The sequence below is a fragment of the Vespa crabro genome, chromosome 9, assembly GCF_910589235.1.
Source record: "Vespa crabro chromosome 9, iyVesCrab1.2, whole genome shotgun sequence".
NCBI classification, from domain to species: Eukaryota; Metazoa; Arthropoda; class Insecta; order Hymenoptera; family Vespidae; genus Vespa; species Vespa crabro.
The window spans coordinates 6,707,237-6,733,342 of record NC_060963.1 but is presented as its reverse complement, the minus strand read 5'-3'; the positions used below and the strand labels follow the sequence as shown (position 1 = coordinate 6,733,342).

Here is a 26,106-nt window from a genome sequence, read left to right as displayed (position 1 = left end):
AATTACTCCATAGATATATTGTATTATTGTATTGTTTTATTATAACATAGAATCATTCACGACCTATCTCATAGAATCATTTTCATTAAACTCATCGCTATGATTAATTTTTAAATGTTAATAAAAATAAAATAATACAATTATATTAGATATAATCTTCATTGTTAGTTATTGATTATAAAAATATCATTAATAATTAATGATTAAATAATTAATTCCATCCAATTAAAACGATTAACGAACGATTACGTTTAAAAGATATTATACTATCAATCGCAATTAATACAAATGCTAACTAATCAATATGGCGACTTGAGACTTTGAAAGGACTGTTTGAGGCATTAGAAATATTTCTTTTCCAAGCATCCTCCTTAGTGTAAATAGATTAAGAAAAAAAAAAAAAAAAAAAAAATCAACTCCACGAGTGTTCCGTGTAAATGATGAGATGAGAAATAACGCAAATGTGGAAATAAAAATTAGATTATATATCAGTCAATCAGATATCATCAGAATGAAAATATTTATTACGCTTATACTCGATAAAAAATTATATTGTTGTTTGGTGGATAGAGATGAAGATAAGGGATGGGAGACTAAGTCCTGTTCGTTTTCTTTTACGTGTCCTGAAGTGATTACGCCATCATCGTTTTCGCGTAAATTTGTCGTTATCTTTTATATAAAAATTTAATTTATATATTAAAATTATATGTACGTAATTATACTCAATTATATATATATATATATATACATATATGTATACTTATCAAACGTTCGAAGATCGATAACATTGATGTTTCGATATAAACAAAGTAAGTTTATCGTTTTGATAGAATTTAGGGAGTAGCATACGTTTGCTGCAATTCTTCTCTGTTCGACGACGATGATATGCCGTGTACTCTTGGTCGTCGTCGTCGTCGTCGTCGTCGTCGTCGTCGTCGTCACATGTGAACAAACACGATGAGCAAACGACGAGCGTATGGCAGCCGAGCACCGTAGCTAGTTAAAAGAGAAGAAAAAAGGAGCTAGAGAGAAAAAGAGAGAGAGAGAGAGAGAGAGAGAGGCAGACACAGAGGTTGTTTGAATATTACGTCATCGGGATCCTGAGTCCGATAGGCGTCGTACGAAAATTACAATCGCACATTCGATACTCGTTAAATGCGTTCGTTCATTTGTTCGTTCGTTCGTCAATATAGTTTCGTTCATTCGAGCTTAACGAGCTCAGCTGTGTGCCTATTTGAAACTTATGCGCGTTTCCAATGTAGCGTGAAAAGGTAAAATAAGAGAAAGAGAAAGATAGAGAGAAAGAGAGCGAGAGCGAGAGCGAGAGAGAGAGAGAGAGAGAGAGAGAGAGAGAGAGAAGAGAAAAAGAAGGAGAAAATATAAGTAGAGTTTGGGAAATCAATGATAAATCAATGACGAATGTAATAATTTCAGAAAAAGGAATCGCGCGGAACGGTACTCTTTCATTTTTCCAAAATGTTCATTAGAATTTCGTTACAATGCCTTTGCCATTTATAAACTTCAAAATACGTAAACAATAGTTTTATCAAGATTTATCTTATCGACGGATACATAGTTCGTAAACCTTTACGATCGGTGATACTTATCGGATAACGACTTTCATCGGTCATTGAACACGTTCTATCGCTTATTCCTTTTAATGAAAAGAAAAATACAAATGCTACACGATTTATTGGAATTCCAATCGAAAGAAAAGTCGCGGTGTTTCGTGGTTTGTTCGAAAGATTTTTTTTTTCTTTTATCTTTTCTTTTTTCCCTTTCTTTTTTGAGGGACAAAGAGCAGAAGGATGGGAGAGTTTGATGGGATGGAGGGATGGAGGGTTGTTCGAAGAGTTGACACGGTAGACGAAAGTACGGATAAGAGTTTACAAATATATTTGTCCATTGGGTGGGTGGGTGGTTGAATGGTTGTGAGAAGGGAAAGAGAGGGAGAAAGGGATAGAGAGAGAAAGAAAGAGAAAGAGAAAGAGAGAGAGAGAGAGAAGAAGTGAGGTGGAGGGGGGAAGAGAAAAATCATGGGCAATAGCAAACCGAGAACGACCCATATGCGCCATTCCGGCGAACTGGTTACCGACTTGACTTTTTTGGCGCGTACGAAAAATAGATAAAAATGCGCGAAATAAAGGCAAATCGACATGGCGTGGTCGTGGAGCTCAGGGACAACCGGTTGCCATCTTGCTTTCTTATATAAGTCCCTCCTTGGCTTAAAGACGTTCCATCGGCGTGCACTCGCTAACATTTGACTCGCCTCTCTTTCTCTCTTTCTCTCTCTCTCTCTCACGCATTCTCGAGCTCCATTCTCTCACCGTCTTTCTCTATCTTTCTTACTCCTGCATATTCCAGTCATCTCTCTCTCTCTCTCTCTCTCTCTCTCTTCATCTTTTTCTCTTTCACCATTCCGCTTTGTATCTCTCTCTCTCTCTCTCTTTCTCTCTCTGTCTCTTTCTCTCTCTCTCTCTCTCTCTCTCTCTCTCTCTCTCTCTCTCTCCCTATGTCGCGCTCGCGCGCGCGCGCGAATGCGCTATCTTTACCTTTTCTACCATCTCGTCGCCACCGGATCTCGACTCGGTTACATCCAAACGCACTCGTCTCTCTGAGACTCGGAACTGTTGTCTTCTCTAAACTGTATTGGCTCATAAAGATCCGCCAAAATCTAATCTATTCGCGTGACAAAAGGGGAGAGAGAGAGAGAGAGAGAAAGAGAGAGAGAGAGAAAGAGAGAGAGAGAGAGAGAGAGAGAGTGGGAGAAACGATTGTAAGTAACGATTCATACTCGTTAACATTCACTTTTAAAGTTAGTCACTGTACATAGTACACAGTGGGGGAAGGTCTGCTGAGATTTTGCTTTTCAAGCCCACTTTTTTTTAAGATCCGATCGAGCGTGACGAGCACTTCGGTTTCACCAACGGTATTCCGTATATACCTATATACTTTCTACCTATGTATATGTATATGTATTTCTCTCTCTCTCTCTCTCTCTCTCTCTCTCTTTCTCTCTCTTTCTCTCTCTTTCTCTCTTTTTCTCTCCTTCTTATCGAAACCGACAAACACGCTACGCGGAAATGTACGGATAGCCGGTAACGGTCGACGATTCTGCTAGGAGATTCTTCTTAAAGTAGGCAACGATAATAAAGGGAGGACGTCTTCCATTAACGATCGGAAAATCTGGTTGAATTGAACGAACCGCGTGATATAATAAAACGCAATCCTGACGTTTCTGATGTTAATTACATTTGTCTTAGTGCCCGTAAACGGAGAATTTAAAAAAATTATTTCTATCGTCAATGCATGCACGTCTGATGATTTGCCATATATTTCTGATATATATCAATGGGATTTAATAATAAAAAAAAGAACAAAAAAAGGAAGAAAAACAATTTAAAAAAAATCACATCGACATCTATTTTATAGGATCAAAGTCGAACGATTCTTTTCGAAGTGATTCGAGGACGTTCGTTCGTTCGTACTTGTGAAAAAGAAATAAAAAAAAGAAAAAAAAGAAAAGAAAAAAAAGGAAGAAAAATAAAATAAAAAGAAAATGAAAGAAACGATTGGGGAAAATCAAGGAGTCGCGAGAATTCAAAAATTCCCGCCACGACGTCCGTCCAGGGTCGTCCGAGGGTATAAACCGGTTGACCTTCCACGAAGATACGAGAAGCGATCGGCGAGAGTTTTTACTTACATCTTCATCGTGCGTTTCTCGGCAGGCGATCTTAAGGTTAACCTCGACCAAGAGGTAGCGGACGTTAATACGTTCTACAAATGTGTGCGTTACTTGCAACGTAGCGCGGGAAAGTGTGAATCGTTCTTATTTGCTCGAATAATTAGTCTTGTTTTTGTCCAAGTATTCTTTCCTTTTTTCTCTCTCTCTTTTCCTTTTTTCATTCTTTTTTTCTTTTTTTTCCTCTCTCTCTCTCTCTCTCTCTCTCTCTCTTTCTCTCTCTCTCTTTCTCTCTCTCTCTTCGTTTTTCTCTCTCTTTCTACAATCAGCACAAGCTCAATTGGCCGACGTATAAAATGGGTGGTAAATTGTAAATAATCATACCCTTTAGAAAAACCCATTAAGATTCCAGCTGTGAATCATTGTTAATATTACTATGTGCTCGCTGCGAAGAAACGAAATAATATAATAAGAATAAATAAGAATACGACTACTATTAAAGACGTTAGATTTAACGATCAGTCGAAAAACAACTTTCAACTTTTTTTTTCAACGATTAGTTAGACAAAATTTCTACTTAATATTTCATTATGCGTTTCCCTCCCTCCCTCTATCCCTAATTTAAGAATTAATTATAAATTCTTTTATTATAAGAATACGATTAATTTTATACATAACTTTCTCCTCATTATATTCTTTTCTTTTTATTATTTATAGGGTACATAGTTATATGAGATATAACTCTTTCTAATATATCGGAATAATCGTCGAATAGGTTTAATAATAAAATTCATTATGATTTATTTCATTATTCTTTATTTAAATCGAATTAATATGTATATGTTGAAATAAAATTACGTTGTATCTAAGTTGTCTTTGATAATGCGAAATCTCTTATTGAAACTTATTGATATCGAAAGAAAATAAGAAAAAGTGAAAGAAAGAGCGAGAGCGAGAGAGAGAGAGATAGAGAGAAAGAGAAATACAAGGAATAATAGAAAAAAAAGAAACGATGATCTCGGGCGTCCATCGTAGCGCAAACCCTTCGAGCGGGTAAATATTTTTAGAATGCGGAACAGGGAAACGAGCCTCAAGGTCATCACGACGACCGGAGAACGGAGCAAGAGGAACGCGACCTCGCGGCTCGTTTACCTTTTGGAGAACGATCAAGAATCGTCTATCCTCTGTTATTCCTTCCGTGTATCTCTGTCTTCCTTTCATCCTATATGAAGGGGAAAAAAATAATAAAAAAAAAATAATGAAAAAAGAGAAAAGAATTCAATAACGATTTTCACCATCCGTTCTCTAACTTATACGATTTCGAATAACCTCGTATTCGTTTACATTGAAACGAAACAAGTGATACCAACATATATATATATATATCATATGAATAATAACTTTGTTAATTATTACATCGAACATTTCATATGGAAATCATTTTTTTTTTATATATTTATATATGTAAAATTTATATATATATATATATATATATATATATATAAATGTTTAAATAGAAAATATTTCTACATTTCGATAGATTGAATCACCATATCACTATAAAAAAAAATATATATATATATAAATGTATATAAAGATGAATATAGTGGAGCACTTATACCTCTCATTTTATTTGGATAACCGCCAAAAATCTGAAGCATCTCCGATGTAAACTCCGATGTCCACGAAATCTGAAGAAACGTACGAGCGAACGACCTCTTTAATTTTTTCTTCGATTTTCAAAAACCATTACACATAATATTTCATTACTTACGTATTGAAATAAAAAAAGTATATACATATATATATATATATATATTTTTTTTTTTTTTTCAATATTATAACGTTTATTATTGATCGATCACGTAATCTTCATCACGGATTATCCTTCGGACGAGGTGGCTCGTCAATGTGAGAAAACCTCGGATTCGAATTTCGAAAGTTCTTCGAGGTGATTCCGTCAACGTTCTGTCGTTCTTATTACACGTTCACTCATTTATGAGTTTATCTGTGTATGCCTATCTCCATCTGTATGTGTACGTGCATATAAGTAAGTACGTAAAGCCACGTACGTTATTATCGAATTACCAGGTATCTTGCAACATGCTTTCGTAATCGGGTCGTTTCGTCGGCCGGAATATTAAGCCGGTATTACGCGAGAACGTTCGCGATGTCTCGGCTTCTCTCTCCCTCTCCTCCTCTCCTTCCTCCTCGTCCATTCCCATCCCTCTTTCCTCTTTCCTTCTTCATTCTCTTCTCCTGCCACTCTTTCATACTCTCTTCTCTTCGCTTCTCTTACTCTTGACTTCTTCACTCTTCTCTTCTCTTCTCTTTGAGCAATTTTCGTGTTTCTTTATGAAGTCCTTTTGCAGTGTAGAAGAAAATGACGTTAAAGTTAATGAAGAAAATTCTATTTCAAGTTCAACCCCCGCATACGATTCGTTATACTAAGCTTAATACATAAGAGTATAGAAAATTCGTTTAAAACGTAATCTAAAGTGAATTTTTTGAGTATAGGAGAAATTGTTGATTTAATAAGGAAGAAAGAGAGAAAATAAGAAAGAACGAAAGAAAAAAATGTTGACAAATTGTATGTGATCCCGTGACAGGAACCTTAGTATACTTTGAGTATGTAGGTAATTAATTCGTACGTAATTTATGGATGAATTTTTTTTTTTTTTTTTTTTTCTTTAAATATTAAATAAATGTGATGTCTCTCAAACGAAAAAGAAAGAAAGAAAGAAAAAAGAAACGAAAAAATAAGAAATACAAATCGAAATGTCATTTGTAATAGAAAATAATTTATGCTGATATGGAAAATGAATTGGATGGGAATTTGAATTGAACTTTTCGAATAAAAAGACGAAATGATTATTAAAGAAGAAATAGGAGACAAATGGTATATAATCCATGATAGAAAGTATTATGTGTCGGTAGAGAAAATTAATTTCAAGCAAATTTATGACGAATTTTTTGAAATATGAAATAAATTATTGTCTCTGAAGGGAGAGAGGGAGGGGGGAGAGAGAGAGAGAGAGAGAGAGGGAAAGAGAAAATCAAATACGGTTTATATATAAAAAAATATCTATACCAATATAGAAAATGAATTAAAAGAGAATATTATGAATTGATCTTTTCAAATAGAAACAAGAAATATTTATTAACATATAAAAAAAAGAAAAAGAAAAAGAAAGAAAAGAAAAGAGACAAATCGTATATAATCTACTATATGTGGATATAGAAAATGAATTCAAATAGTGAATTTGTTAAATAACGAAAGAAAAAATATTTAATTTAAATAGAAAAAAAAAAATAAAATAAATACAAATGTAATACGATTCACTTGTAAAAGTAAAAGAAAATGAATTAGAAGTGAATTTAAATTGATGATTTTCAAATGCGAATGAAAAAATTATTATTCGAAAAGAAAAGGACAAGTAATATATTTACAATTCTTTAAATACAAAATGACTTATGTAAGTATCGAAAATGAATCTAAAGCGAATTCTTTAGATACAATACCAAATATTTAATCGAAGATTAAAAAAAAAAAAGAAAGAAAGAATAAATAAAAGACGAATAATTTAGGTATAGTTCTTTATACATAAAATGACTTTAAATGTAATTTCAAAATATAAATCTAAAGCGAATTCCTAAAATACAAAAGCAAATATTTGATTGAAGATAAAGAATAAAAAAAAAAAAAAGAATGACAAAATGACAAAAAAAAGACGAATGATGTACGTATAATTCTTTATACATATATAAAATGACATTACATATAATTTTAAGAAATGAATCTAAATACAAAAACAAATATTTGATCGAAGATAAAAAAGAAATAAAATAAAAGACAAATAATGTATGTGTATAATTCTTTATATATAAAATGACGATATATAAGTTAGTTTTAGAAAATTTAGAAACTATTATCCAAAGTGAATTGTTCAGATATAAAAAGCAAATACATATTTAATAATAACAATAATAATAATAATAATAATAATAATAATAATAATAATAATAATAATAATAATAAAAATTTTAAAAAAAGAAAAAGAAAAAGAAAGAGAAAGAAAAGAAATAAAAATAAATAAAATATCGATTGATCGAATAATTATTAAAACGAAACAATGTTATACGTGATAAATAATAAATATATTTAATTGTATTGTAAATTTGCAAAAAACCGAAACTATCCAAAGGTAGGGTTCGTCAGTTGGGTGTCGTGTTACTGATTCGATTTGTAAATCGTTTCAAAGTTTAGAGTCCAGGAACCGATTCAATCCGGCTAATCGAACTTTCACGTGTCTCCATATGGAATAACGTACGTGCCGGAACCGAAGGTGAATAACGAGTACGAAAGAGTTTTGCATTTCGTTTCGATTTCCCTTCGTTCAACCTTCGTTCCATTCGTTCGTTCATTCGTTCATTCGTTCTTATGTTCCTACGTTCCTACATTCTTCTCACTTCCTTCTTCAAAGCGTTCCTATCTTTTAAAGCGTTAGATACGCTTTGGATTCGTCTCTGAAATCAGGTTTCTTCATAGCTCGTTTCTTCTTCTCTTTTCTTCTTTACTTTTCTATTTTTTTTTCTTCTATGAACAGGTGTGGGCGTCGCCCATACTCTCATTCTTTCTCTATCTCTTTCTTTCCCTCTCTCTCTCTTTTTCTCTCTCTCTATTTCTCTCTCTCTCTCTCTCTCTCTTTCTCTCTTTCTCTTTCTCTTTCTCTCTCACATGCACACGCGCGTTACGCACACGCGCAGACATTTATTAAACGGAAGGGAAACTATTTCTAAAGATATATATCGCGTTAATCTTCTAGCTTCAAGGATCGCCGCGAGCTGACATTTTTTTTTTCTTTCTTTTCTTTTCTTTTTTTTCTTCTCTTTGCAAATAATAAAAAAGTCGTTACGATCGTAAGATCAGTTAGATGACTTTTATATGATTAGCTGGTAGGTATTACGATGAAAGTTCTTTTTTTTCCTTTCTTTTCTCTCTCTCCCTCTCTCTTTTTATCGCTATCTCTATCTTTATATCTTTATCTCTTTATCTCATCATCATTTCATCCATATGTAATTAGAAATTGAATTTTAATCTCTTTCATTAAATTCATTATATTACTTGGAAAATTATTTAAAATATTTATCACGTATTTTATTACGCATATTACATAGATGAGTATCGTTGAATTCGATTGAATTCAATTATTTATAGGATAGAGAACGGGCGCTAGAATAATTCCGATATGTTGAAAGAGAAAAGGAATCAAGGGGGTGCAAGAGGAGAGGGTAATGTGGAAGAAAAGAAATAGGGGTAGGGTGGGGATAGGGAAAGAGAGGTCATTTAATTCGCGGACTATCTAGTTGATTTGACGCTTCGACAAATTTAATATTCAAGCCGAGCACACACAAAAGCGAATTGTTACAAAATACTTTACACGATAGTTCTTGGTCATACAAACGACGATAACACAATCATTTTGATCGTTCTCGATGCTTGAGAAACGTCGAAAGTCATTTGATGATTTGGGAATTATTCCTTTCGAAATTATTTGTCAGTCCATTGTAACGTGTGTATATACAGAATTTTTTTTTCTTTTTCTTTTTTTTCTATCCTTTCTAAATATATATATATATAATATACATATATCTGTATTTTGTTATTTTGTTTGATAAGAACGAATGAATTAACAAGAGATGGGGGTTTCAGTATTGTTTAAAAATGACGACCTTTTAACGTTCCACCGAGACGACTTCCGTCATCGACGAGCTTGCCGAGTCAGCGACCTGTACAATGTATGTAAGTACGTTACATAGATATGTATGTACATAGAGTGACTCATAAAAAACGATCGTAGGATCTTTGAAGGCTGCTTGAGTTCGTTAAAATTAATTGTAGATCTTAAAATTGCGATTAGATGGCATACTTAATTTAATATGTATGGTACTATAAAATATACTATATGATCTACTTATATGATCTACTAACACAATATATACGTTATTTCTTTCTCCATTTATATAAAAGTATATATACATACGTATATTTATATGTATTTGTATTATATTATACTTTTTTTATATTTTATATATATTTGAGTTATCCCAAATATGAATATCCTATATAGACGTGTCCCGAAAAATGTCCTCCAGGATTATTATTATGAAATCAAGTGATTTTTTTCGAAAAAGAAAAAATTGAAAGAGGTCAATCTTGTTTCCGAGGAACACACGTCATTGTCATAAATTCATATGCTTTGGGCTAACCCCTTAAGAGGGGTGACAGTCTTCTCAAAAATCTTAAGTGCCAACAAAGGTCAAGTGGCATATCATTATTAAGATCTTTTAATACTCTTTACAATGGTTACTTCTTTTTATTTTTTACTTTTTAATTTTTTTCTACTTTTTTTAATCTTAACTCAATGGTTTCCAAGAAAATCTAAATGTTTCAACCGATTTACATAGAAGAACTCCGACAGTGTTTGATGATCGAAAAATATTGTCAGATTAAAATCGGACATACTGGAAAATGTTCGACGTAACATTGAACAAAAATTTTACTACTGCACGGAGATAAACGATACACAACGATTTTAATCGTTCAACACGAAATTGAATTCAAACGAAACTGAATTTGTATTTTATTGTAGATTATACTTCGAAATTCATTTACTTAGAAACTGTTGTCATATGTATTTCAGAGTAAAATTTATCTATAGATTTATTCGTTCCTTCACAGAAAAAGAAGTTGAACTTGTTACTTTGAGAAAAAATATGATATCATATTTTTCTGAGTCACACTATATGTATATATGTATATATGTATGTATGTATTATATTAACGTATAATAAAACGATGGATTTTATTTTTATTTATATAAAGACACGCATGTGTATATATATATATATATACGTGTGTATATATATATATATATGTAGAATAGTTTACCGAGGGAAAACTATTGTACAAACCGAATACGAATACAGGATGCAATTTTCAAGTGGACTTGATCAAGTCGTGGGCATAAAACCATGCTTCGATGGTTCGCGGCGAATCTAGTGCGCAAAAGCTCGCGAGTCCCAGATACGCGTTTTGCATGTCGTGCGTACGTACGTATGTATGTATGTATGCCTGTGTTTATGAGAGAAAGAGAGACAGACAGAGAGAAAGAGATAGAGAGAGAGAGAGAGAGAAAAAGAGATAAAGATAAGAGCGAGAAGGAGTACGCCGACTCATGGTGTCCGTCGTCGTGCCATGATTTTCCGCCCACGTAGAAAAGCACGAGACTCTTGACAGTGTCCAGTCTCTTTATTGCTCGCTCGCTTTAATCTTGAAAAAAAAAAAAAAAGAAAAGGAAAAGGAAGAATAAAAAAGAAATCTCGCGAAAGTTTTCGCATTTGACATTTGCTGACTCAGCTGCCTTATCCATCTTTATTTTTTGTGCTTTTGTTCTTTTCTTTTATTTTTTATTTGTTTGTGTGTTTGTTTGTTCTTTTATCCCTGTCCTTGTATTGTTCATTATCGTTATTTTTCGCGTAAGAATGTTAAGACGGAATATATATGTATATATATATATATATATTTCTATTAAAAATAACATTAATTAAATACCTTCAATCTTAGATATTCTTTAAAAGTTGTAAATTGTTATGAAAAAATAAATGAAGATATAAATGGTTTTTACAAAATAATATGTTACTGACCGTCGGTAATTACCGTCGCTCGGTAATGAAGAGTTCTGTTAAGTATTTTGAAAAAATTATCATACTAGCGACATCTACCCGTTGTTATAAACAACGAATGATAATAGTTAAATACAATTTTAACTTCTAATCTGGCATTAATTAATTATTAATTTATCATTCCGTAATTACGATCACTCTACTTTCATAATTATATTCTATAATCTTTCAAAGATTTTTATTTTTATCGACAGATAAACTGAAATATATCGTACTCTTAACGTAGGAACGCGAGTAGTTGTATCAAGTAATTAAACCATTATTATTTTATTCTTCGAGTAATTCGTGATGTAATAAATATTTAATATATAGTTTTCTTCACGATCAAAAACACATAAACAAATGGATGCGATAATGTATATAAAGAAAGAAAAAACAACGATTATCGAAATTCGACTCGAGTTTCGAGTTTAGGTGAGTCTCGCATGAGAAACATCGATCGTAAATAGAAAGATAGAATGATGTGTTCGTTTAATAGTAGTTTAGATAGGAGGTGGCCATATTGTAAACATGAGAATTAACTAATCATTCTGAAAACATCGATCTCGTCAATTCGATTGCGACGAAGCTAAGGAACGTCTCCGTCAGTGTTTTGTGTGGGTTCCGTTCAGTTCTGTATGAGCAGTTTTCGTTGCAACGTATGAACTGTCTCGCGAATAAAATATGGCGCTTCTAACGAGGATTATTAAGTGCGAGGTAGGAACGTAAGAAAAAAAAAAAAGAAAAAAAAAGAGAAAAAAAACGAAGAAAGAACGAAAAGATCCAACAAAAGAACGAACGATCAAAAACGACACGTGCACGTACTCGATAAAAAAAAATTAAATGAACGAATTCTATTGTAAATTTTAATTGATAAAAAGAAAAGAAAAAAAAGCAATCAGATTGTTCTGAATGAAAATATAGAAATAGATAATGATCATCGTAAAATCAGTGTTATATCTTATAGTTTATCTTGTTGTTTTGTTTATACCAAAGCCAAAAAAAGAATCTTATCGTCTGTTATAATGTCCCAGATATAGAAAGTAGTTCACATTTTTCAATTCGTTCGATTTTTTATTTCATAATATTTTCTTTTTTCTCTTTTGTTTTTCTTTTGTTTTCGTTAAGTGCAGATACACCTTACGTTTCTAATCAATGATCTTAATACTCGTAAAACAATGACAGCAATCCTTGAAGTTGTGTGTGAACTCAATTGGCTCCATTATAGAGTTGTGTATTTAACTCATTGATGACGTCGGCCAATATCATTTCATCGGTTTATTGCAATATAATTTTAAATAAAGTTTTTGCGTGATGATAAAAAATCTCTTTCGATTTATGTCAATTAAAATAATGAGTACATTGATTTCTTTCTTTCTATTGTATTTTTTATTTTTCCTTTTTCTTTCTTTCTTTCTTTTATTCTCTTAAAAAAATTCAAACAGCTGATTCTTACAAAAAGTATCGTTTGATCTAATAAAATGCAAATTACAAGGTAATGAGGTTATACGTGTTAAATTTTATATTATTTCGATAATGAATCTTATAAAATGAATATATTTTAGAATAAAGGTAGAAATATTTTTTTTCTTTTTTTTATAATACAATAGACTGATTCGGTCGAGTTATTAATGACATTATTGTCATCGTCTTTAGTCAATAAAGATTATCATTATTATATCAAGAGAACATAATTAACAGATCGTATGAAAAACGTAATAGAGACATTTTATCGCATAATGAGAGAGCATCGAATAACATTGTTTAATCGTCGAAAGAGATATTCGAATGTTTATTGTTATAGTTCATACGAAAAAAAAACGAGATAAATAATATTTCAGGCACGATATATTTCAAGGTTATACGGTTCAAGTCCACCAACTGTTAAAATGTACATCGACGGACAATTCGTTGGTAATTATTTTAATTAAATGTTAATTTATTTCATTGTCAATCTTTTATCGAATCTAATTCACTTATATACGAATTTCCAAATCCGTACGAAATAATTAAATTGATTGAATTTATTTTTAATTATTTCCAATCAATAATAATAAATGATATTCCATCGAACATTGTACAACTGTAGTCGAAAATCAAAAGTTCCTTCGGTCATTATAACGTTTATACAGGAATCTTTCTTATCGACATAAGAAAAAATGCGCGATCATTTTTTTTCTTTCCTTTTTTCTTCTTCTTCTTCTTCATCCTTTTTTTTTTGCAGAATCCAAAGCGACGGAATTCACGGATGTACATGATCCCGCTACGAACGAACTTATCTGCCGTACTCCAAAATGTACGAAGGAAGAAATGGAAAGAGCCGTTGAGAGTGCGAAAAACGCTTATGAGAAGTGGCGGAACACTAGCGTACTCACTAGGCAAAATTTAATGCTCAAGTATCAGGCTCTTATACGAGAGCACTCGGTTCGTTCATATTTCTCTCTCTCTCTCTCTCTCTCTCTCTCTCTCTCTCTCTCTCTCTGTCTCTCTCTCTCTCTCTCTCTCTCTCTCTCTCTTTCTCTATCTCTATCTCTCTCTCTCTCTCCCTCTCTCTATATATATATTTTTATTTATTTATTTTTTTATATAAACACCCTGTAGATATAATATATATATATGTATTTGTTTATATATTTATATAAATACCTTTCATATAATATATATATATATATATATATATATATATATATATATATATATAATATTTACCCTGTATAATATGTACGGGGTATCAGAAAATCATGAATCGACAAACGAAAGTGGAAATGATAGGGCAAATCATTTGTAACAAAAAAAAGAAAATACTTATTTATAATTATCCAATTCCTAATCGTTTTCAAACATACGCATTTTTGTTTCTTAGACCTCTGACATAAGTCAAGCAGAATTTTTGTCGACTGTACCAATTATTAACATTAGAGACGACATTATTTAGGGTAAAGATTTTTTTTTTTTTTTTTTTTTTTTTTATATATAAAAAATGAATGAAATTTTTTATTTTTCTTGTCGCATACAAACGTTTTTATAACTCATATCTTATTTTATTGATTTTGTGACAAATCTAGGGCTAACTTTGTAAAATTTATTCTAATATTCGAATATTTTTGAGTAGATTATTAAAAAAAAAAAAAAAAAAGTCATAAAACGTAATCGGTTCTTTTACATTTTTTTATTTTTTTTTTATTATTAATAGTAAAGCAGAAATTAATTATAAAAATTGTTATAAATTTGAAACGACCTTTTTTTTTATTAGAAATTAGCTCCACTATCACCTTCTTTCGTTTGATTCATGACTTTCAAGACACACTCTATGCGATAATAGTAATGATAGAAATGAAAATTTTTTACTCCGACCGATAACGATTATAATTAATAAATTAATCGACATATAAATACATCGTGATAAATCAACGGATAAATTAAGAATTTCGATCTTATTCGTCGACATGATGATTTATTTTTCACGATCATTTATAGAAAGAAATAGCGGAAAATATGGTGAAGGAAAATGGCAAGACTACGCTTGACGCCGAAGGTGACATTCTTCGTGGTCTTCGTAAGTTCGTTAAATAAAAATTAAATTTAACTTAAACTATTAAAATAACAAAAAGATTAATGATCCATAAAAGTCGATTATATAAGGATAATAATATAATATTTTAATATTAGATATTAAACGTTACAGAGATATTAAATATTAGAAATATTAGAAATATTAAAATATTAGAATATTGAAATAAATATTTCTATATTTTTATAGAAAATATATAAATAAGACAAATAAAGTTATGTGAATTAAAACATAACTTTTCGTTTGTTAATAGGATATTTCATTATATTCGATTACGAATAAGATTATTCATTAATAATTAATTAAAAAATTATAAATTTATTTACAGAGGTCGTAGATGCTTGCACGTCAATTCCAATATTACAAATGGGTGAATCAACGCCTAATATTGCCACGGACATGGATATAATTTCTTATAAAATTTCTCTTGGCGTGACGGCTTCCATATGTCCGTTCAATTTTCCTGCTATGATCCCACTTTGGTCGTTTCCAGTATCCGTTGCCTGTGGCAACACGACAATCTTAAAACCTTCAGAACGTGTACCAGGAGCTTCGATGATCCTTGCTGATCTCTTTACGGAAGCAGGTGCCCCACCAGGTCTTTTAAATGTCATTCATGGCCAACATGCTGCGGTCGACTTCATCTGCGAACATCCAAATATCAAGGCTGTATCATTTGTCGGCTCGGATCAAGCAGTACGTAAATATACAAGAGATATACTGAATGTTAATTATGATCCTTTTTTTAATAACTTTTTTTTTGTAACAATTAATTTCATTTTTTTTTCTATCGTTCAGTTGTATATACAGTTTAAAAAATTCATAATAATTTGTTGAATGAACATTCAAAGCTTACTATGGGGCCTTACGTATAATATTATCTATTTTTAATTTTATTATTTTAATCATATAAAAGATAATTTCTAATAAATGCAATAATCAATTCTTTAGAACATTGTGTAATTTTGATAATACATATTTGTGGATATATCTATCTTTTTTTCTTCTTCTATATTTTGATGTCGTTTCATCGAAACAAAATGAATTATTACTTCATATCCGAAGTTTTTATTTATTTATTTTTTTTTAACTTTTTTATTTTTTATTTTTTATTTTTTAAAGTATATCTCTTATACATAGTATAGTGTAATTGTACTAGTAATATCAAAACTTTTTTGCATTACATTATTTTTGTATAAACAAAAAATTGGATCGCAGAGGATTGATCTGATCTCTTCTTTTTTTTCTTTTCTTTTTTATTATATTTTGAATAATTTATAAAATTTCTTGAGCTTGCGAAATAAATAAATGTTAAATGTGACCTTAAAGCGAGAAATGTTCTAAATATTATTAGCATTCGATGAATATAAATAAAATTATAAAATTGTTTAGCACATGATCACTCTATTAACGATTCACATTTTAGGGTAAATACATATACAAACAGAGTAGTGCGCATGGTAAACGTGTGCAATGTAATATGGGAGCAAAAAATCATTGTGTGGTGCTACCGGATGCAAATAAAAATAAAACAATTTCGCAAATAACTGGCGCGGCGTTCGGTGCAGCCGGTCAAAGGTGTATGGCTTTGTCCGTGGCAATTTTCGTTGGTAAATCGAAGGAATGGATAGGGGAGTTGGTTGAGGCTGCCAAGAGGTTAAAGGTCAATGCCGGACACGTACCCGGTACAGACCTTGGACCGGTTATATCGCCGCAATCGAAACAAAGGATATGTAATTTAATCGAATCCGGTGTGAAAGAAGGTGTTGGTCTTCCTCTCGACGGAAGAGGAATCGTTGTTCCAGGATATGAACGTGGAAATTTTATTGGGCCAACCATTTTAACTGATGTCAAGGTATATCTTGATCCTGATATCCTTATCATTTTCGTTTTATCTATTAATACGTTCGTTAAATCATAACGTATGTTTGTTATATATATTTCGTGGTTATATTATTTAGCTGTATTTAGCATGAAGTTGAATAATTTATTAAAGGAAAACGTTTAAATATAATCGTGACAAAAATTTACTTAATAACTTTTAAACGTCTACCTGTTAACATTTAAATTGATCCTCATATATAATAAAAAATAAAGTTTTCTCTCATTTCATTATTGTATCATTTCGTTTATCTCTTGTTCACAGTCATCTATGAAATGTTATACGGAAGAGATCTTTGGACCAGTTCTTTCCTGCATGTTCGCCGATACTTTGGACGAAGCCATCGATATTATCAATAAAAATCCTTATGGCAATGGTACTGCCGTATTTACTAATAATGGTGCAACCGCAAGAAAGTTCGTTGATAGAATTGAAGCTGGTCAAGTTGGCGTGAACGTTCCTATTCCTGTTCCATTGCCCATGTTTAGTTTCACCGGTAATAAAGGATCCTTTCTCGGAGACAATCATTTCTACGGAAAATACGTAAGATAATTGATTTATAATGTATGTCATGCACTCTTTATGATTTCAATGAAATAATCGACAATTATGTTTTTAGGCTTTCAATTTCTACACACAAACGAAGACGATAACGCAATTATGGCGATCAGGAGACGCGAGCAATATCGCCTCGTCAACAGCAATGCCTACGATGCAATAAAAATAGATCGTCACTTTGATGAAAACAAAGTTTTTTTTTTTTTTTTTTTTTTTTTTTTTAATTCTACGCTTAATTGAGTCTTCCAAGGAATTAAAATCATTCATAGTTCCTACAATTTTTACTTTATAAAAGATTTTATATACGATAAGAGATATTCGACCGATATCGATTACGTACCTGTATGTCATGAAACTCATCCTGCTATCTTTAAATATCATCTACAATACTATTTTATTATAATATACCATAGATATATTTTTTTATCGAAGAGAAGATTATAAAATTACGGTTTATCTTATCATTTAATGATCTCTTGTAATTTAAATCGGAGAGAAAACTATTGGGAAAAATATAATCGTTAAAATCTTCTTTTTTTTTATTGTACAGAAATTATAGTTTTGTAACGTTAAATTACAATAAAAAATAAAATAAAAAAAATAGTAAGTCAAAGAAACTGTTTCTCTCTCTCTCTCTCTCTCTCTCTCTCTCTCTTTTTCTCACTGCCTCACTCTTTCTTTCTCTTTCTCTCTTCCTCTTATTTTGTCGTTCATGAACCTTCGAGCCCTTTTCCTCGTAGTCAGAGACGTTCAAATTGCATCCCATTTCCGGAAGTTCGTCGATAACGCATGCGCCCTAACATGGTGTTTCTTGACCCCCCTTTCTTCCTTCGCATCTGCGCATTTTCCAGGCCCGAGGAGAATTTCCCTCACAGCCGACTAGGCTGTTTTCTCCCTACGTTCCCAAGAATCGTCGCGTAGTTTCGTCGACCGTACGAGCGAACAAATTTCTTCTCTGCGACTACGTACAATCTTCTTTCGCATTTCTTTACTCGTGAGTACTACGAATGGGTATTGTACGTAATCAACGTAGATCCTAAATTTTATTTTAATCATTGGTTTCATTTTTTAAGATCTAGACGACATCTTTGTCGAATTTTCTCTGTTAACATATCGACGCGAAGGTGGTCTCTTTCTTTTAGAGTAAGAGAGAAAAAGTGAGAGAGAGAGAGAGAGAAAGAATAGAAAGAAAAGGAGATACAAATCATCTAATGAACGATATTTATCATAAAATTATCAACATAGTAATATCGAATTTTTTTTATTATGTGCAGACATTTACCGATCATTTATCATACAAACCGACATATCATAAATCTTCAAGAATACAAATGGTTCCTTTTATCATTTCCGATATCTTTGCTTTACCTCTGGTATCCATATCCTTTCCAATTTGACATAGATAACCACATAAATATATATATATAAATATAAATATATATATATATATATTTATTAAGATATATATATATATATATTAAGATATATATATATATATATAATATATATATATATATATATATATATATATATATATATATATATATATATTATCGTTTGTAATAATTTGTCGATTTTAAAAATATATAACAGTTGTTATAAATTACAAAGAGGATAATCTTTTTTTCCACAGGGTTAATTTTTCTTCCTAAGGATGTACAAAACCGTGAGAAAAGGCGATGCCAGTCTACAATACATGATCTTACCACAAAGTGATCAATTCACTTCAAACGGATTATCACAGACAAAATCGACGATTCCGGCGAACAGAAAATTACCATTGAGACTCCTCAAGTATATGATATGCACGCTTTTGGTGGTCGTATTTCTTTGCGTTGCAACGCGATTCCTGAACAATCAGAACGATCACAATCTCTTTGCCGGCACGATACTGGTTATGGGTAGGGTCGGCTATGAAACAACAACAACAACGACGACAACGGCAACAGCGACGGCGACGGCGACGGCGATGACGACGATGACGACGGCAACAACGACGACGACCAGCACGTCGACGACCGGTAGTACGTCAATGACAACCGAAAACGCGTTGAAAAGTGATAAGGTCAGCGAAGAAGAAGAGGAAGAAGAAGAAGAAGAAGAAGAGGAGGAGGAGATAGCCGAGAAAAATAGATACCAAGTTCCAATCACGACGACGAGGCCAAGAACAACGACCATGATGATAACGTCGACTAGTGCTTCTTTAAAAAATAAAGATTTTGATGATCGAACGATGCCGATCGATTCATTCAAGAATGATGAGTTTGAGCCTGCCGATACCATATCTCCAGGTATATATCCATATATGTATATATATATATATATATATATTTATTATTAATAAACTATATTTGGTCATTTTTATCATCACTATTTGTTTCTATAAATGATACTACAGAATCATATATTTAATTGTATGTATATATACATACATATATATATATATATATATATATATTAACGTGTTGCTTATTAATATTAATTTTTTGGCTTTAATATTAAGAAATTATTTGATTTGAATATAATTTAATGAAATTTGAATATGATTTAATATTTTTTTGCATGTCCTAATTATATATTGTGTTTGAAAATATAAATACTCCAAAATGAATAAATATCTAAAATTATAAATTTACTTAATATTACTTGATATGACAAGTTTGGACGTCAATGTTATTTTGTATTTTACCAAAAGAAATGTATGTAAATGATATCAATAAGGAAATTTAAACGTAATACGATCAGTTATATAATTATTCACTTATTATTCAGATGATTTTATTTTGTTACTTTTACTATCACAGTTTATTTCTACAAATAATTTCACAGCACTACCGACAACATATTACCAGGTACGAATCTATACATATCATATACGCATAGATATATCTGCGTTTATATCGAGACTTAAATAATTTTAGTGTAAAATGATTACTTATAAACATTCCACTTATCCTTTTAACAAATTTTATTTTATCACTTTTACTTTTATAAAATTTGTTACTACAAACGATCCTCTTTTTTTTTCTTCCTTCACTGTACTCTATCGTCATCATATCTCAAAGTACATACTTGAACTCGATAAGAACATTACAAGATTTTTTAATAAAATAATAGAAAGAATAAAATAGGAATGTAATAGAAAGTATCTACTTCATAAATAAATATTTACTTATTAGTTAATATCAAACGTATCTGCTTCATTTCCAGAGGACACTGTTATGGATGAAGCAAGAATTCCGACTGATTCGTCGATGAATACACGACAGACTAGTTCTTATTCGAGTTCTCAATCTTCCTCATTCTCGACTCTATCCTCGGAATCCTCGAAGTCCATGTTGAGCAGCATCGATCCCTCGGAAATGACGAAAACGTCTTCTGGAACGGCCAGGAAAGGAAAAATGCCACGAGTGACCTTAAAATTACGAGAGAACGAAACGATACCACAAATGTATATGAAAGCTGGGATAGCTTCGTATAAAAAAGGTAATATCACGACGAGCGTTCTCGCGCATGGGCTAAGTCTAGAAGGTTTGATCTTTAAAACACCGGAAGGAACGATCAAGCCATGGACACACAAGTGGTTTTTTTCTGACCCCTCTTCAGACTTTCAATGGAAGGTAAGCTTTATCTGTCTTTATCCTTTTTCTATTAATATATATTAATATAAATAATTTATAAACACGTAGATATATATAATATCGAATATTATTATTAATATTCGATTTTTTACTCGTGAACTCGCGATAATATAATCGTGATTATATATTATTATATTATGTATTATATTATTAATATAAAAGTAATAATATTATATGATGAAATCGTTCGTTAAAAGAAATTCGACATAAATAATACTAATGAATATTGAAATTCATTATACGCGTATAATTTAATTAGCTTAATTAATACTGACATTAAAGTATAAATTCAATTAATTGAATATTCGAATGACGATTTTATCAAATATTTTCTCATCAAATTTCATTTCAAATATATGAAACAATAATTTTTATTGATTTTAAATATCTCATAATTTTATTAAACGTTCGTTTGACACTTTTCATTGATGTTCCCTGCAAGATACTAAACTTTTGAAAATAGGACAATGTTGAATTTAATCGTTCGTATTATTGAAATACTAATCTATTCTATAAGGATTACAGAGATCGATCGAATTCTATTCATAATGGCTTTGTCATCTCGCCGTCCGTTCCTTCTTGCATCCGTATTATTTTCTCTGCTTTGACCCTTTTCGCTTGAATATATAGGTAGATAGATAGATAGGTACATAGATGATTACCGATAATTGAATTATCTCGTGAATTTATTCATTAGATAGGTCGTACGATTTCAACAGGTGACTTTAAATGGATGGATATACTTGTCAAGGGATTCTAACTCGTATTATTCTTTTTGCATAAGATACTTATGATGTCTAGTTGTTTCTAGAATAAGAGATAAATGTGTTAATTAATTATAAAATCTTTATCGCATTTCAAACGACATTAAATACTGTCAACTTTATTTTCTCTTTCTTTTCTCTTTTTCTCCTTTTTTGTTTTTTGTTTTTATTTTCTATTTTTGTTTTCGTTACTCGCGTTTCATGTAACATTTTTAAATACTTTTATTAATATACTATTATCTTATAAAAAGGACGTTGAATTTATTTAGCTCGTATTAAATTTCGAATTTTCATCGAAATTGTTGGACGAACATAGTATAATATTCTTGGAATAATAACGATTAAATTATTAATTATTTATTAAAGAATCTTGTTCAAGAGCGAGTAAAGAGAAACCTTTAGTAAATATCGTTAGTTCGTAATAATAAAATTTAATCGTTGGAGAAAAATCTTAATTACTTTTCTTTTTTTTTTTTTTTTTTTTTCTTTTAATTATTATCATTATATTTGTTAAATATTATTTATTAACGGTTATGGTAGAGATACACGGTTGTCTTTTTTTTCCTTTATATATCCATTTCCGTTTCTTCTTTTTCTTTTTCTTATTAGGAGAAATAGGTTATCGATCCTTCGTATTCTAGCCAAGGAGCAATACATTTGAAATTCCGAAAGATCTTCCCTCTAAGGAATTTCGAATTCGATTTTAGCGAAAGACTTAGAGTATTCTCAACTCGCGTTTCACTTCCGAAGCTATTAATTTAAAACACTCGTATATATCGATCCCATTGCAGCAGACATTTAAACAGTCACGTTCTGTACGATCGATAAATACGACAGGTAAATCTAAAAACGGACGAAGAAATAGCATCCATTTCTTATTTCCTTTAGTACAGCCTCCATTGGGATTCCGTTATTTTCTTCGGCGAAAGATTGGAACGCGTAATATCTCGAACGAAACATTCCTCCGATAAGAACAAGTCCTCGCGTCTCAATATCGTCATCATATTTTTCTTTTTTCTTTTCTTTTTTTTTTTTTCTTTCTCTCCCGGATCGACAACATACTGCACCATCCGATAATTAATTTCCATCTACTCACGTCAATTAATAAAATATGAATTACATTGATTACTTCAAATCTCTAATTTAATTATAAATCTATATAATTATAGGCAGTATATACATATGTAAATATATACAGGATGTCCCGATATTAAACGATGCGAACAAATATCTCCGATCGTATTAGTTTTATAAACAAATGCTTGAAATAAGAATTATTAGTTTTTGAGATGGAAAATGGCTATGTGTATTGCAGCTATCTCATAGAGGTCACTGTTGTCAAGATATAGAAGTCATGTCAATTTTTTTCTTTTTTAATGGAAATCGATATATCAAGTCTAACAAATATTGTAGAGAATATCAATATGAATTTAACCTACACCTACGGTGTACTTTATACCGATACATTATCGATTTATGGCGCCTTGAAGTTTAACAAATTGTGCTATATATTTACTTGTATATCTATATATACACATATATATTCTACATATATATATACTCTAATCTATAAAAGGATGGTTCGATAATTATTGACATATTAAATTAATTCTCATTCGTTAAATCAATATGAAAGTATTCGAGTGCAATGAATTAAAAATTAAAATATAAAATATTTCTTTTATAATTTTAATAAACGAAACGTCCTTCTATTTATATGACGATAATTGCATTGAATATTTTAATTATCAAATGTCATTACAAACGATTATTATTTCGAATTAAGAAGACTACCAACTTCACAGGGTCCAAATCAGATGCCAATGTCGATGTACATCCTTCTAGCAGGATTGGCAGGATTAGCGAGTCTGAGCATCATCTTAATGTTTTACGTTCAACGGAAGGCGTCACGACGGCAACGGCACGACGTTGAGGAACCAGAAACGGAAGTACAGGAAGAGGATAAATCGACGTTATTGGGCACTGATTATCACGAGATCGAGGACAAGGAATAATTAAAAAACGATCAGAAGATATTTCGATGATTGTTGACCTCGCGACTGAAATTTCAACTAATTTTTTAAAGGATGCATTTCTTGACCGGAAGACGCACACATGACGACGATGACGATTTTAGAAAGAACGAGAGAGAAAGAGAGAGAGAGAGAGAGAGAGAGAGAGAGAGAGAGAGTGAGAGAGAAAATATAGATTTTCTAATAACTATGTCTACCGCGTTTAGAATAATAACAGGACGAAAATGAGATTTGAAATCTTTCAATCTCTTTACTTTGACGATCTTATTGAGACTGGATAAGTAGTAGTTATTGATATTTTTCCGATATATTAGTTTAGTTATTCGTTTCGTTGGATCTTCCCACGAAGAGTACTCATTTTCTTACAACAAATATTACAATGTTTTTCTATATTTTATAAATAATAACATTTTCGATTTCCAACGGAACGAAAGAAACGTACATGTGTATCGTACGCGTATGTATGTATGCGTACGTTAGCGGATAGAGCATCCGATTCCGTATAAAAAATAATGTTCGATGTGTTTTCGATAATAAAATGAGATAATGAGAGTAGACACGATGATTAAAGTAAAGAAAAAAAAAAGAGAAAAAGAAAAGAAAAAAGAAAAAATAGGGGTTTGGGACGGGTGGGAGGGGAAATATGGAATATAAAAACGGGAGATTAAATGATGTCATAAGTAACGCAATAGAGCAGTAGCAAAAGAAAAAGACGGTTATAGTTTCTATTTTAAAGATTATATTTTTTTAACTTTATTCATTTCGACTTCCAGAGATACGCGCACGGACTTATATCTATGTCGATTAGGTGCGCCATTTTTGTGTGTGTGTGTGTGTGAATCTGTGCATGTGTATATGTATGTGTGTGTGTTTGTGTATGTATAACATATGTGAGAATGAATTTGTGCTTCGAGTGTATGTATCTGTTGCGTGTACGCGTGGGTGTGTTCAATGACGCCCATCTTTTCGTATCTCATAGCGGATGGATCGTAAAATGATTTTTTTCTTTTGCCTCCTACGAATCTTTCGCGAGTTTTTTCACGCGTTTTATAATTGACAAACGAACGAACGAACGAACATATGGACATATGTAGTACAAATACACACATATACACACGCTCCGGCGCGCGCGCGCGCGCGCATGCATACACATACACATAAATGTATACACGGACGTATATCACACACTCTTATGGATTTTACGCGAAATGCTTCGCAAGGGGCACACGAAATATTTGTATTACGATCGTTGATTTCAAATACGAAAGGTCGGCCATCGTTTACTAAACTCGTCATTTCGTATATGTATGTATAACAAATAGGGTGCTTCGTACATCTACTCAACCGTTAAAAAAGTAAATATATATATATATATAAATAAATAAATAAATAAATAAATAATAAAAAGGAAAAAAGAAAAAGAAATATTACGAACGCCATGCTTCTTGACGAACGTATGAAAGGATCGTTTTAAAATACGTATACTGTATATTCATGCGTACATATATATATATATATACACACACACACACATGTATGCGCACATATACTCTCCTGTGATTGATTGCTTTGTGTGAGTGTGAACGTATGGTGTGTATAATTTATATACATATATATGAATATTCTAGTAACGAGATAACAATTAACGAGAAACGATTCTTCGATTGCTATTCCAATATGGCTGAACAAACACGAATATTAACATTTTTGTAAAACAAAAACAGAAAAAAGAAAAAGAAAAATAAAAAGAAAAAAAGACAATTACGAATATACACATATATATATATATATATATATATATATATATATATATATGTATATATATATATATAGTATATTCATTGATAATATCGAATGAATGAAGGGCAATCGATTCTCGATACTAATCTCGTTGCAAACCTAGTTAGCTTAGGTAGGCAAATAATTGTGTGTACATATATATTTAATTAACATTAACGTTGTATGTATATCTCGATATCGCGCATTACCGGAACACGGTGCATTTATTTATTATCGGGGAGGATCTGGATCGGCCGATGGAATTAGCTGATTAGGGGCCTATGAATGTATACAAAAAGAAAATAAAATATTGAAAAAAAATCAAGAGACGGTGCAAAGAACTGTTAAAAAAAAATGAAAAAAAAAAGAAATTAAAAAATAAAAAGAAGTGGGTAACAGTTAGAAGTTTTCTACCTTATCGAATGAGGGTAAAGAAGGAAAAAGAAAAAAGAGGAAAAGATAAATGAGTGA

At 31.2% G+C, this 26,106-nt stretch overlaps 2 protein-coding genes and 2 long non-coding RNA genes across 9 annotated transcripts; 2 read left to right on the top strand and 2 right to left on the bottom strand.

The window, feature by feature from the left end:
• Positions 1-393: 393 nt before the first annotated feature.
• LOC124426525 lies at positions 394-4,283 on the bottom strand. The gene is made up of 3 exons (XR_006942760.1): positions 2,553-4,283; positions 850-996; positions 394-669 (listed from the first exon to the last, which is right to left on the bottom strand). It is a non-coding gene; the product is annotated as an uncharacterized LOC124426525 (long non-coding RNA).
• Positions 4,284-4,288: 5 nt separating this feature from the next.
• On the bottom strand, positions 4,289-5,915 carry LOC124426526. Its single transcript, XR_006942761.1, has 3 exons — positions 5,457-5,915; positions 5,304-5,373; positions 4,289-4,904 (listed from the first exon to the last, which is right to left on the bottom strand). It is a non-coding gene; the product is annotated as an uncharacterized LOC124426526 (long non-coding RNA).
• A 6,016-nt stretch (positions 5,916-11,931) lies between these two features.
• On the top strand, positions 11,932-18,027 carry LOC124426451 (probable methylmalonate-semialdehyde dehydrogenase [acylating], mitochondrial). 4 transcript variants are annotated; one of them, XM_046968152.1, is made up of 8 exons: positions 11,932-12,124; positions 13,249-13,321; positions 13,632-13,831; positions 14,885-14,963; positions 15,307-15,674; positions 16,405-16,833; positions 17,125-17,403; positions 17,480-18,027. In XM_046968152.1, the coding sequence occupies exons 1-8, from the start codon at positions 12,092-12,094 to the stop codon at positions 17,579-17,581; spliced, it is 1,563 nt and encodes a 520-aa protein (XP_046824108.1). In that variant the 5' UTR covers positions 11,932-12,091; the 3' UTR covers positions 17,582-18,027. The 4 variants fall into 4 exon arrangements, with proteins under 4 accessions (XP_046824108.1, XP_046824111.1, XP_046824112.1 ...); XM_046968155.1 differs by having other exon boundaries at positions 11,934-12,124; positions 13,266-13,321; XM_046968153.1 differs by lacking the exon at positions 11,932-12,124 and adding an exon at positions 12,874-12,902 and having other exon boundaries at positions 13,266-13,321.
• A 115-nt stretch (positions 18,028-18,142) lies between these two features.
• Positions 18,143-25,960, top strand: LOC124426452 (cell wall integrity and stress response component 3-like). Of its 3 annotated transcripts, none has more exons than XM_046968159.1 (4): positions 18,143-18,412; positions 19,052-19,709; positions 20,629-21,038; positions 23,641-25,960. In XM_046968159.1, the coding sequence occupies exons 2-4, from the start codon at positions 19,073-19,075 to the stop codon at positions 23,836-23,838; spliced, it is 1,245 nt and encodes a 414-aa protein (XP_046824115.1). In that variant the 5' UTR covers positions 18,143-18,412; positions 19,052-19,072; the 3' UTR covers positions 23,839-25,960. The 3 variants fall into 3 exon arrangements, with proteins under 3 accessions (XP_046824115.1, XP_046824113.1, XP_046824114.1); XM_046968157.1 differs by having other exon boundaries at positions 23,629-25,960; XM_046968158.1 differs by having other exon boundaries at positions 18,143-18,434; positions 23,629-25,960.
• Positions 25,961-26,106: the final 146 nt, after the last annotated feature.

Bases quoted from the DNA above. Each gene is read 5' to 3' on its own strand.
- LOC124426451 (XM_046968152.1), top strand. From the start codon at position 12,092: ATGGCGCTTCTAACGAGGATTATTAAGTGCGAG. The intron at 14,964-15,306 runs GTAAGTTCGTTA...ATTTATTTACAG, and splicing joins TGACATTCTTCGTGGTCTTC to AGGTCGTAGATGCTTGCACG. The intron at 15,675-16,404 runs GTACGTAAATAT...TTCACATTTTAG, and splicing joins TTGTCGGCTCGGATCAAGCA to GGTAAATACATATACAAACA.
- LOC124426452 (XM_046968157.1), top strand. From the start codon at position 19,073: ATGTACAAAACCGTGAGAAAAGGCGATGCCAGTCTACAATACATGATC. The intron at 19,710-20,628 runs GTATATATCCAT...CTTCATTTCCAG, and splicing joins TGCCGATACCATATCTCCAG to AGGACACTGTTATGGATGAA. The intron at 21,039-23,628 runs GTAAGCTTTATC...CCAACTTCACAG, and splicing joins CTTCAGACTTTCAATGGAAG to GGTCCAAATCAGATGCCAAT.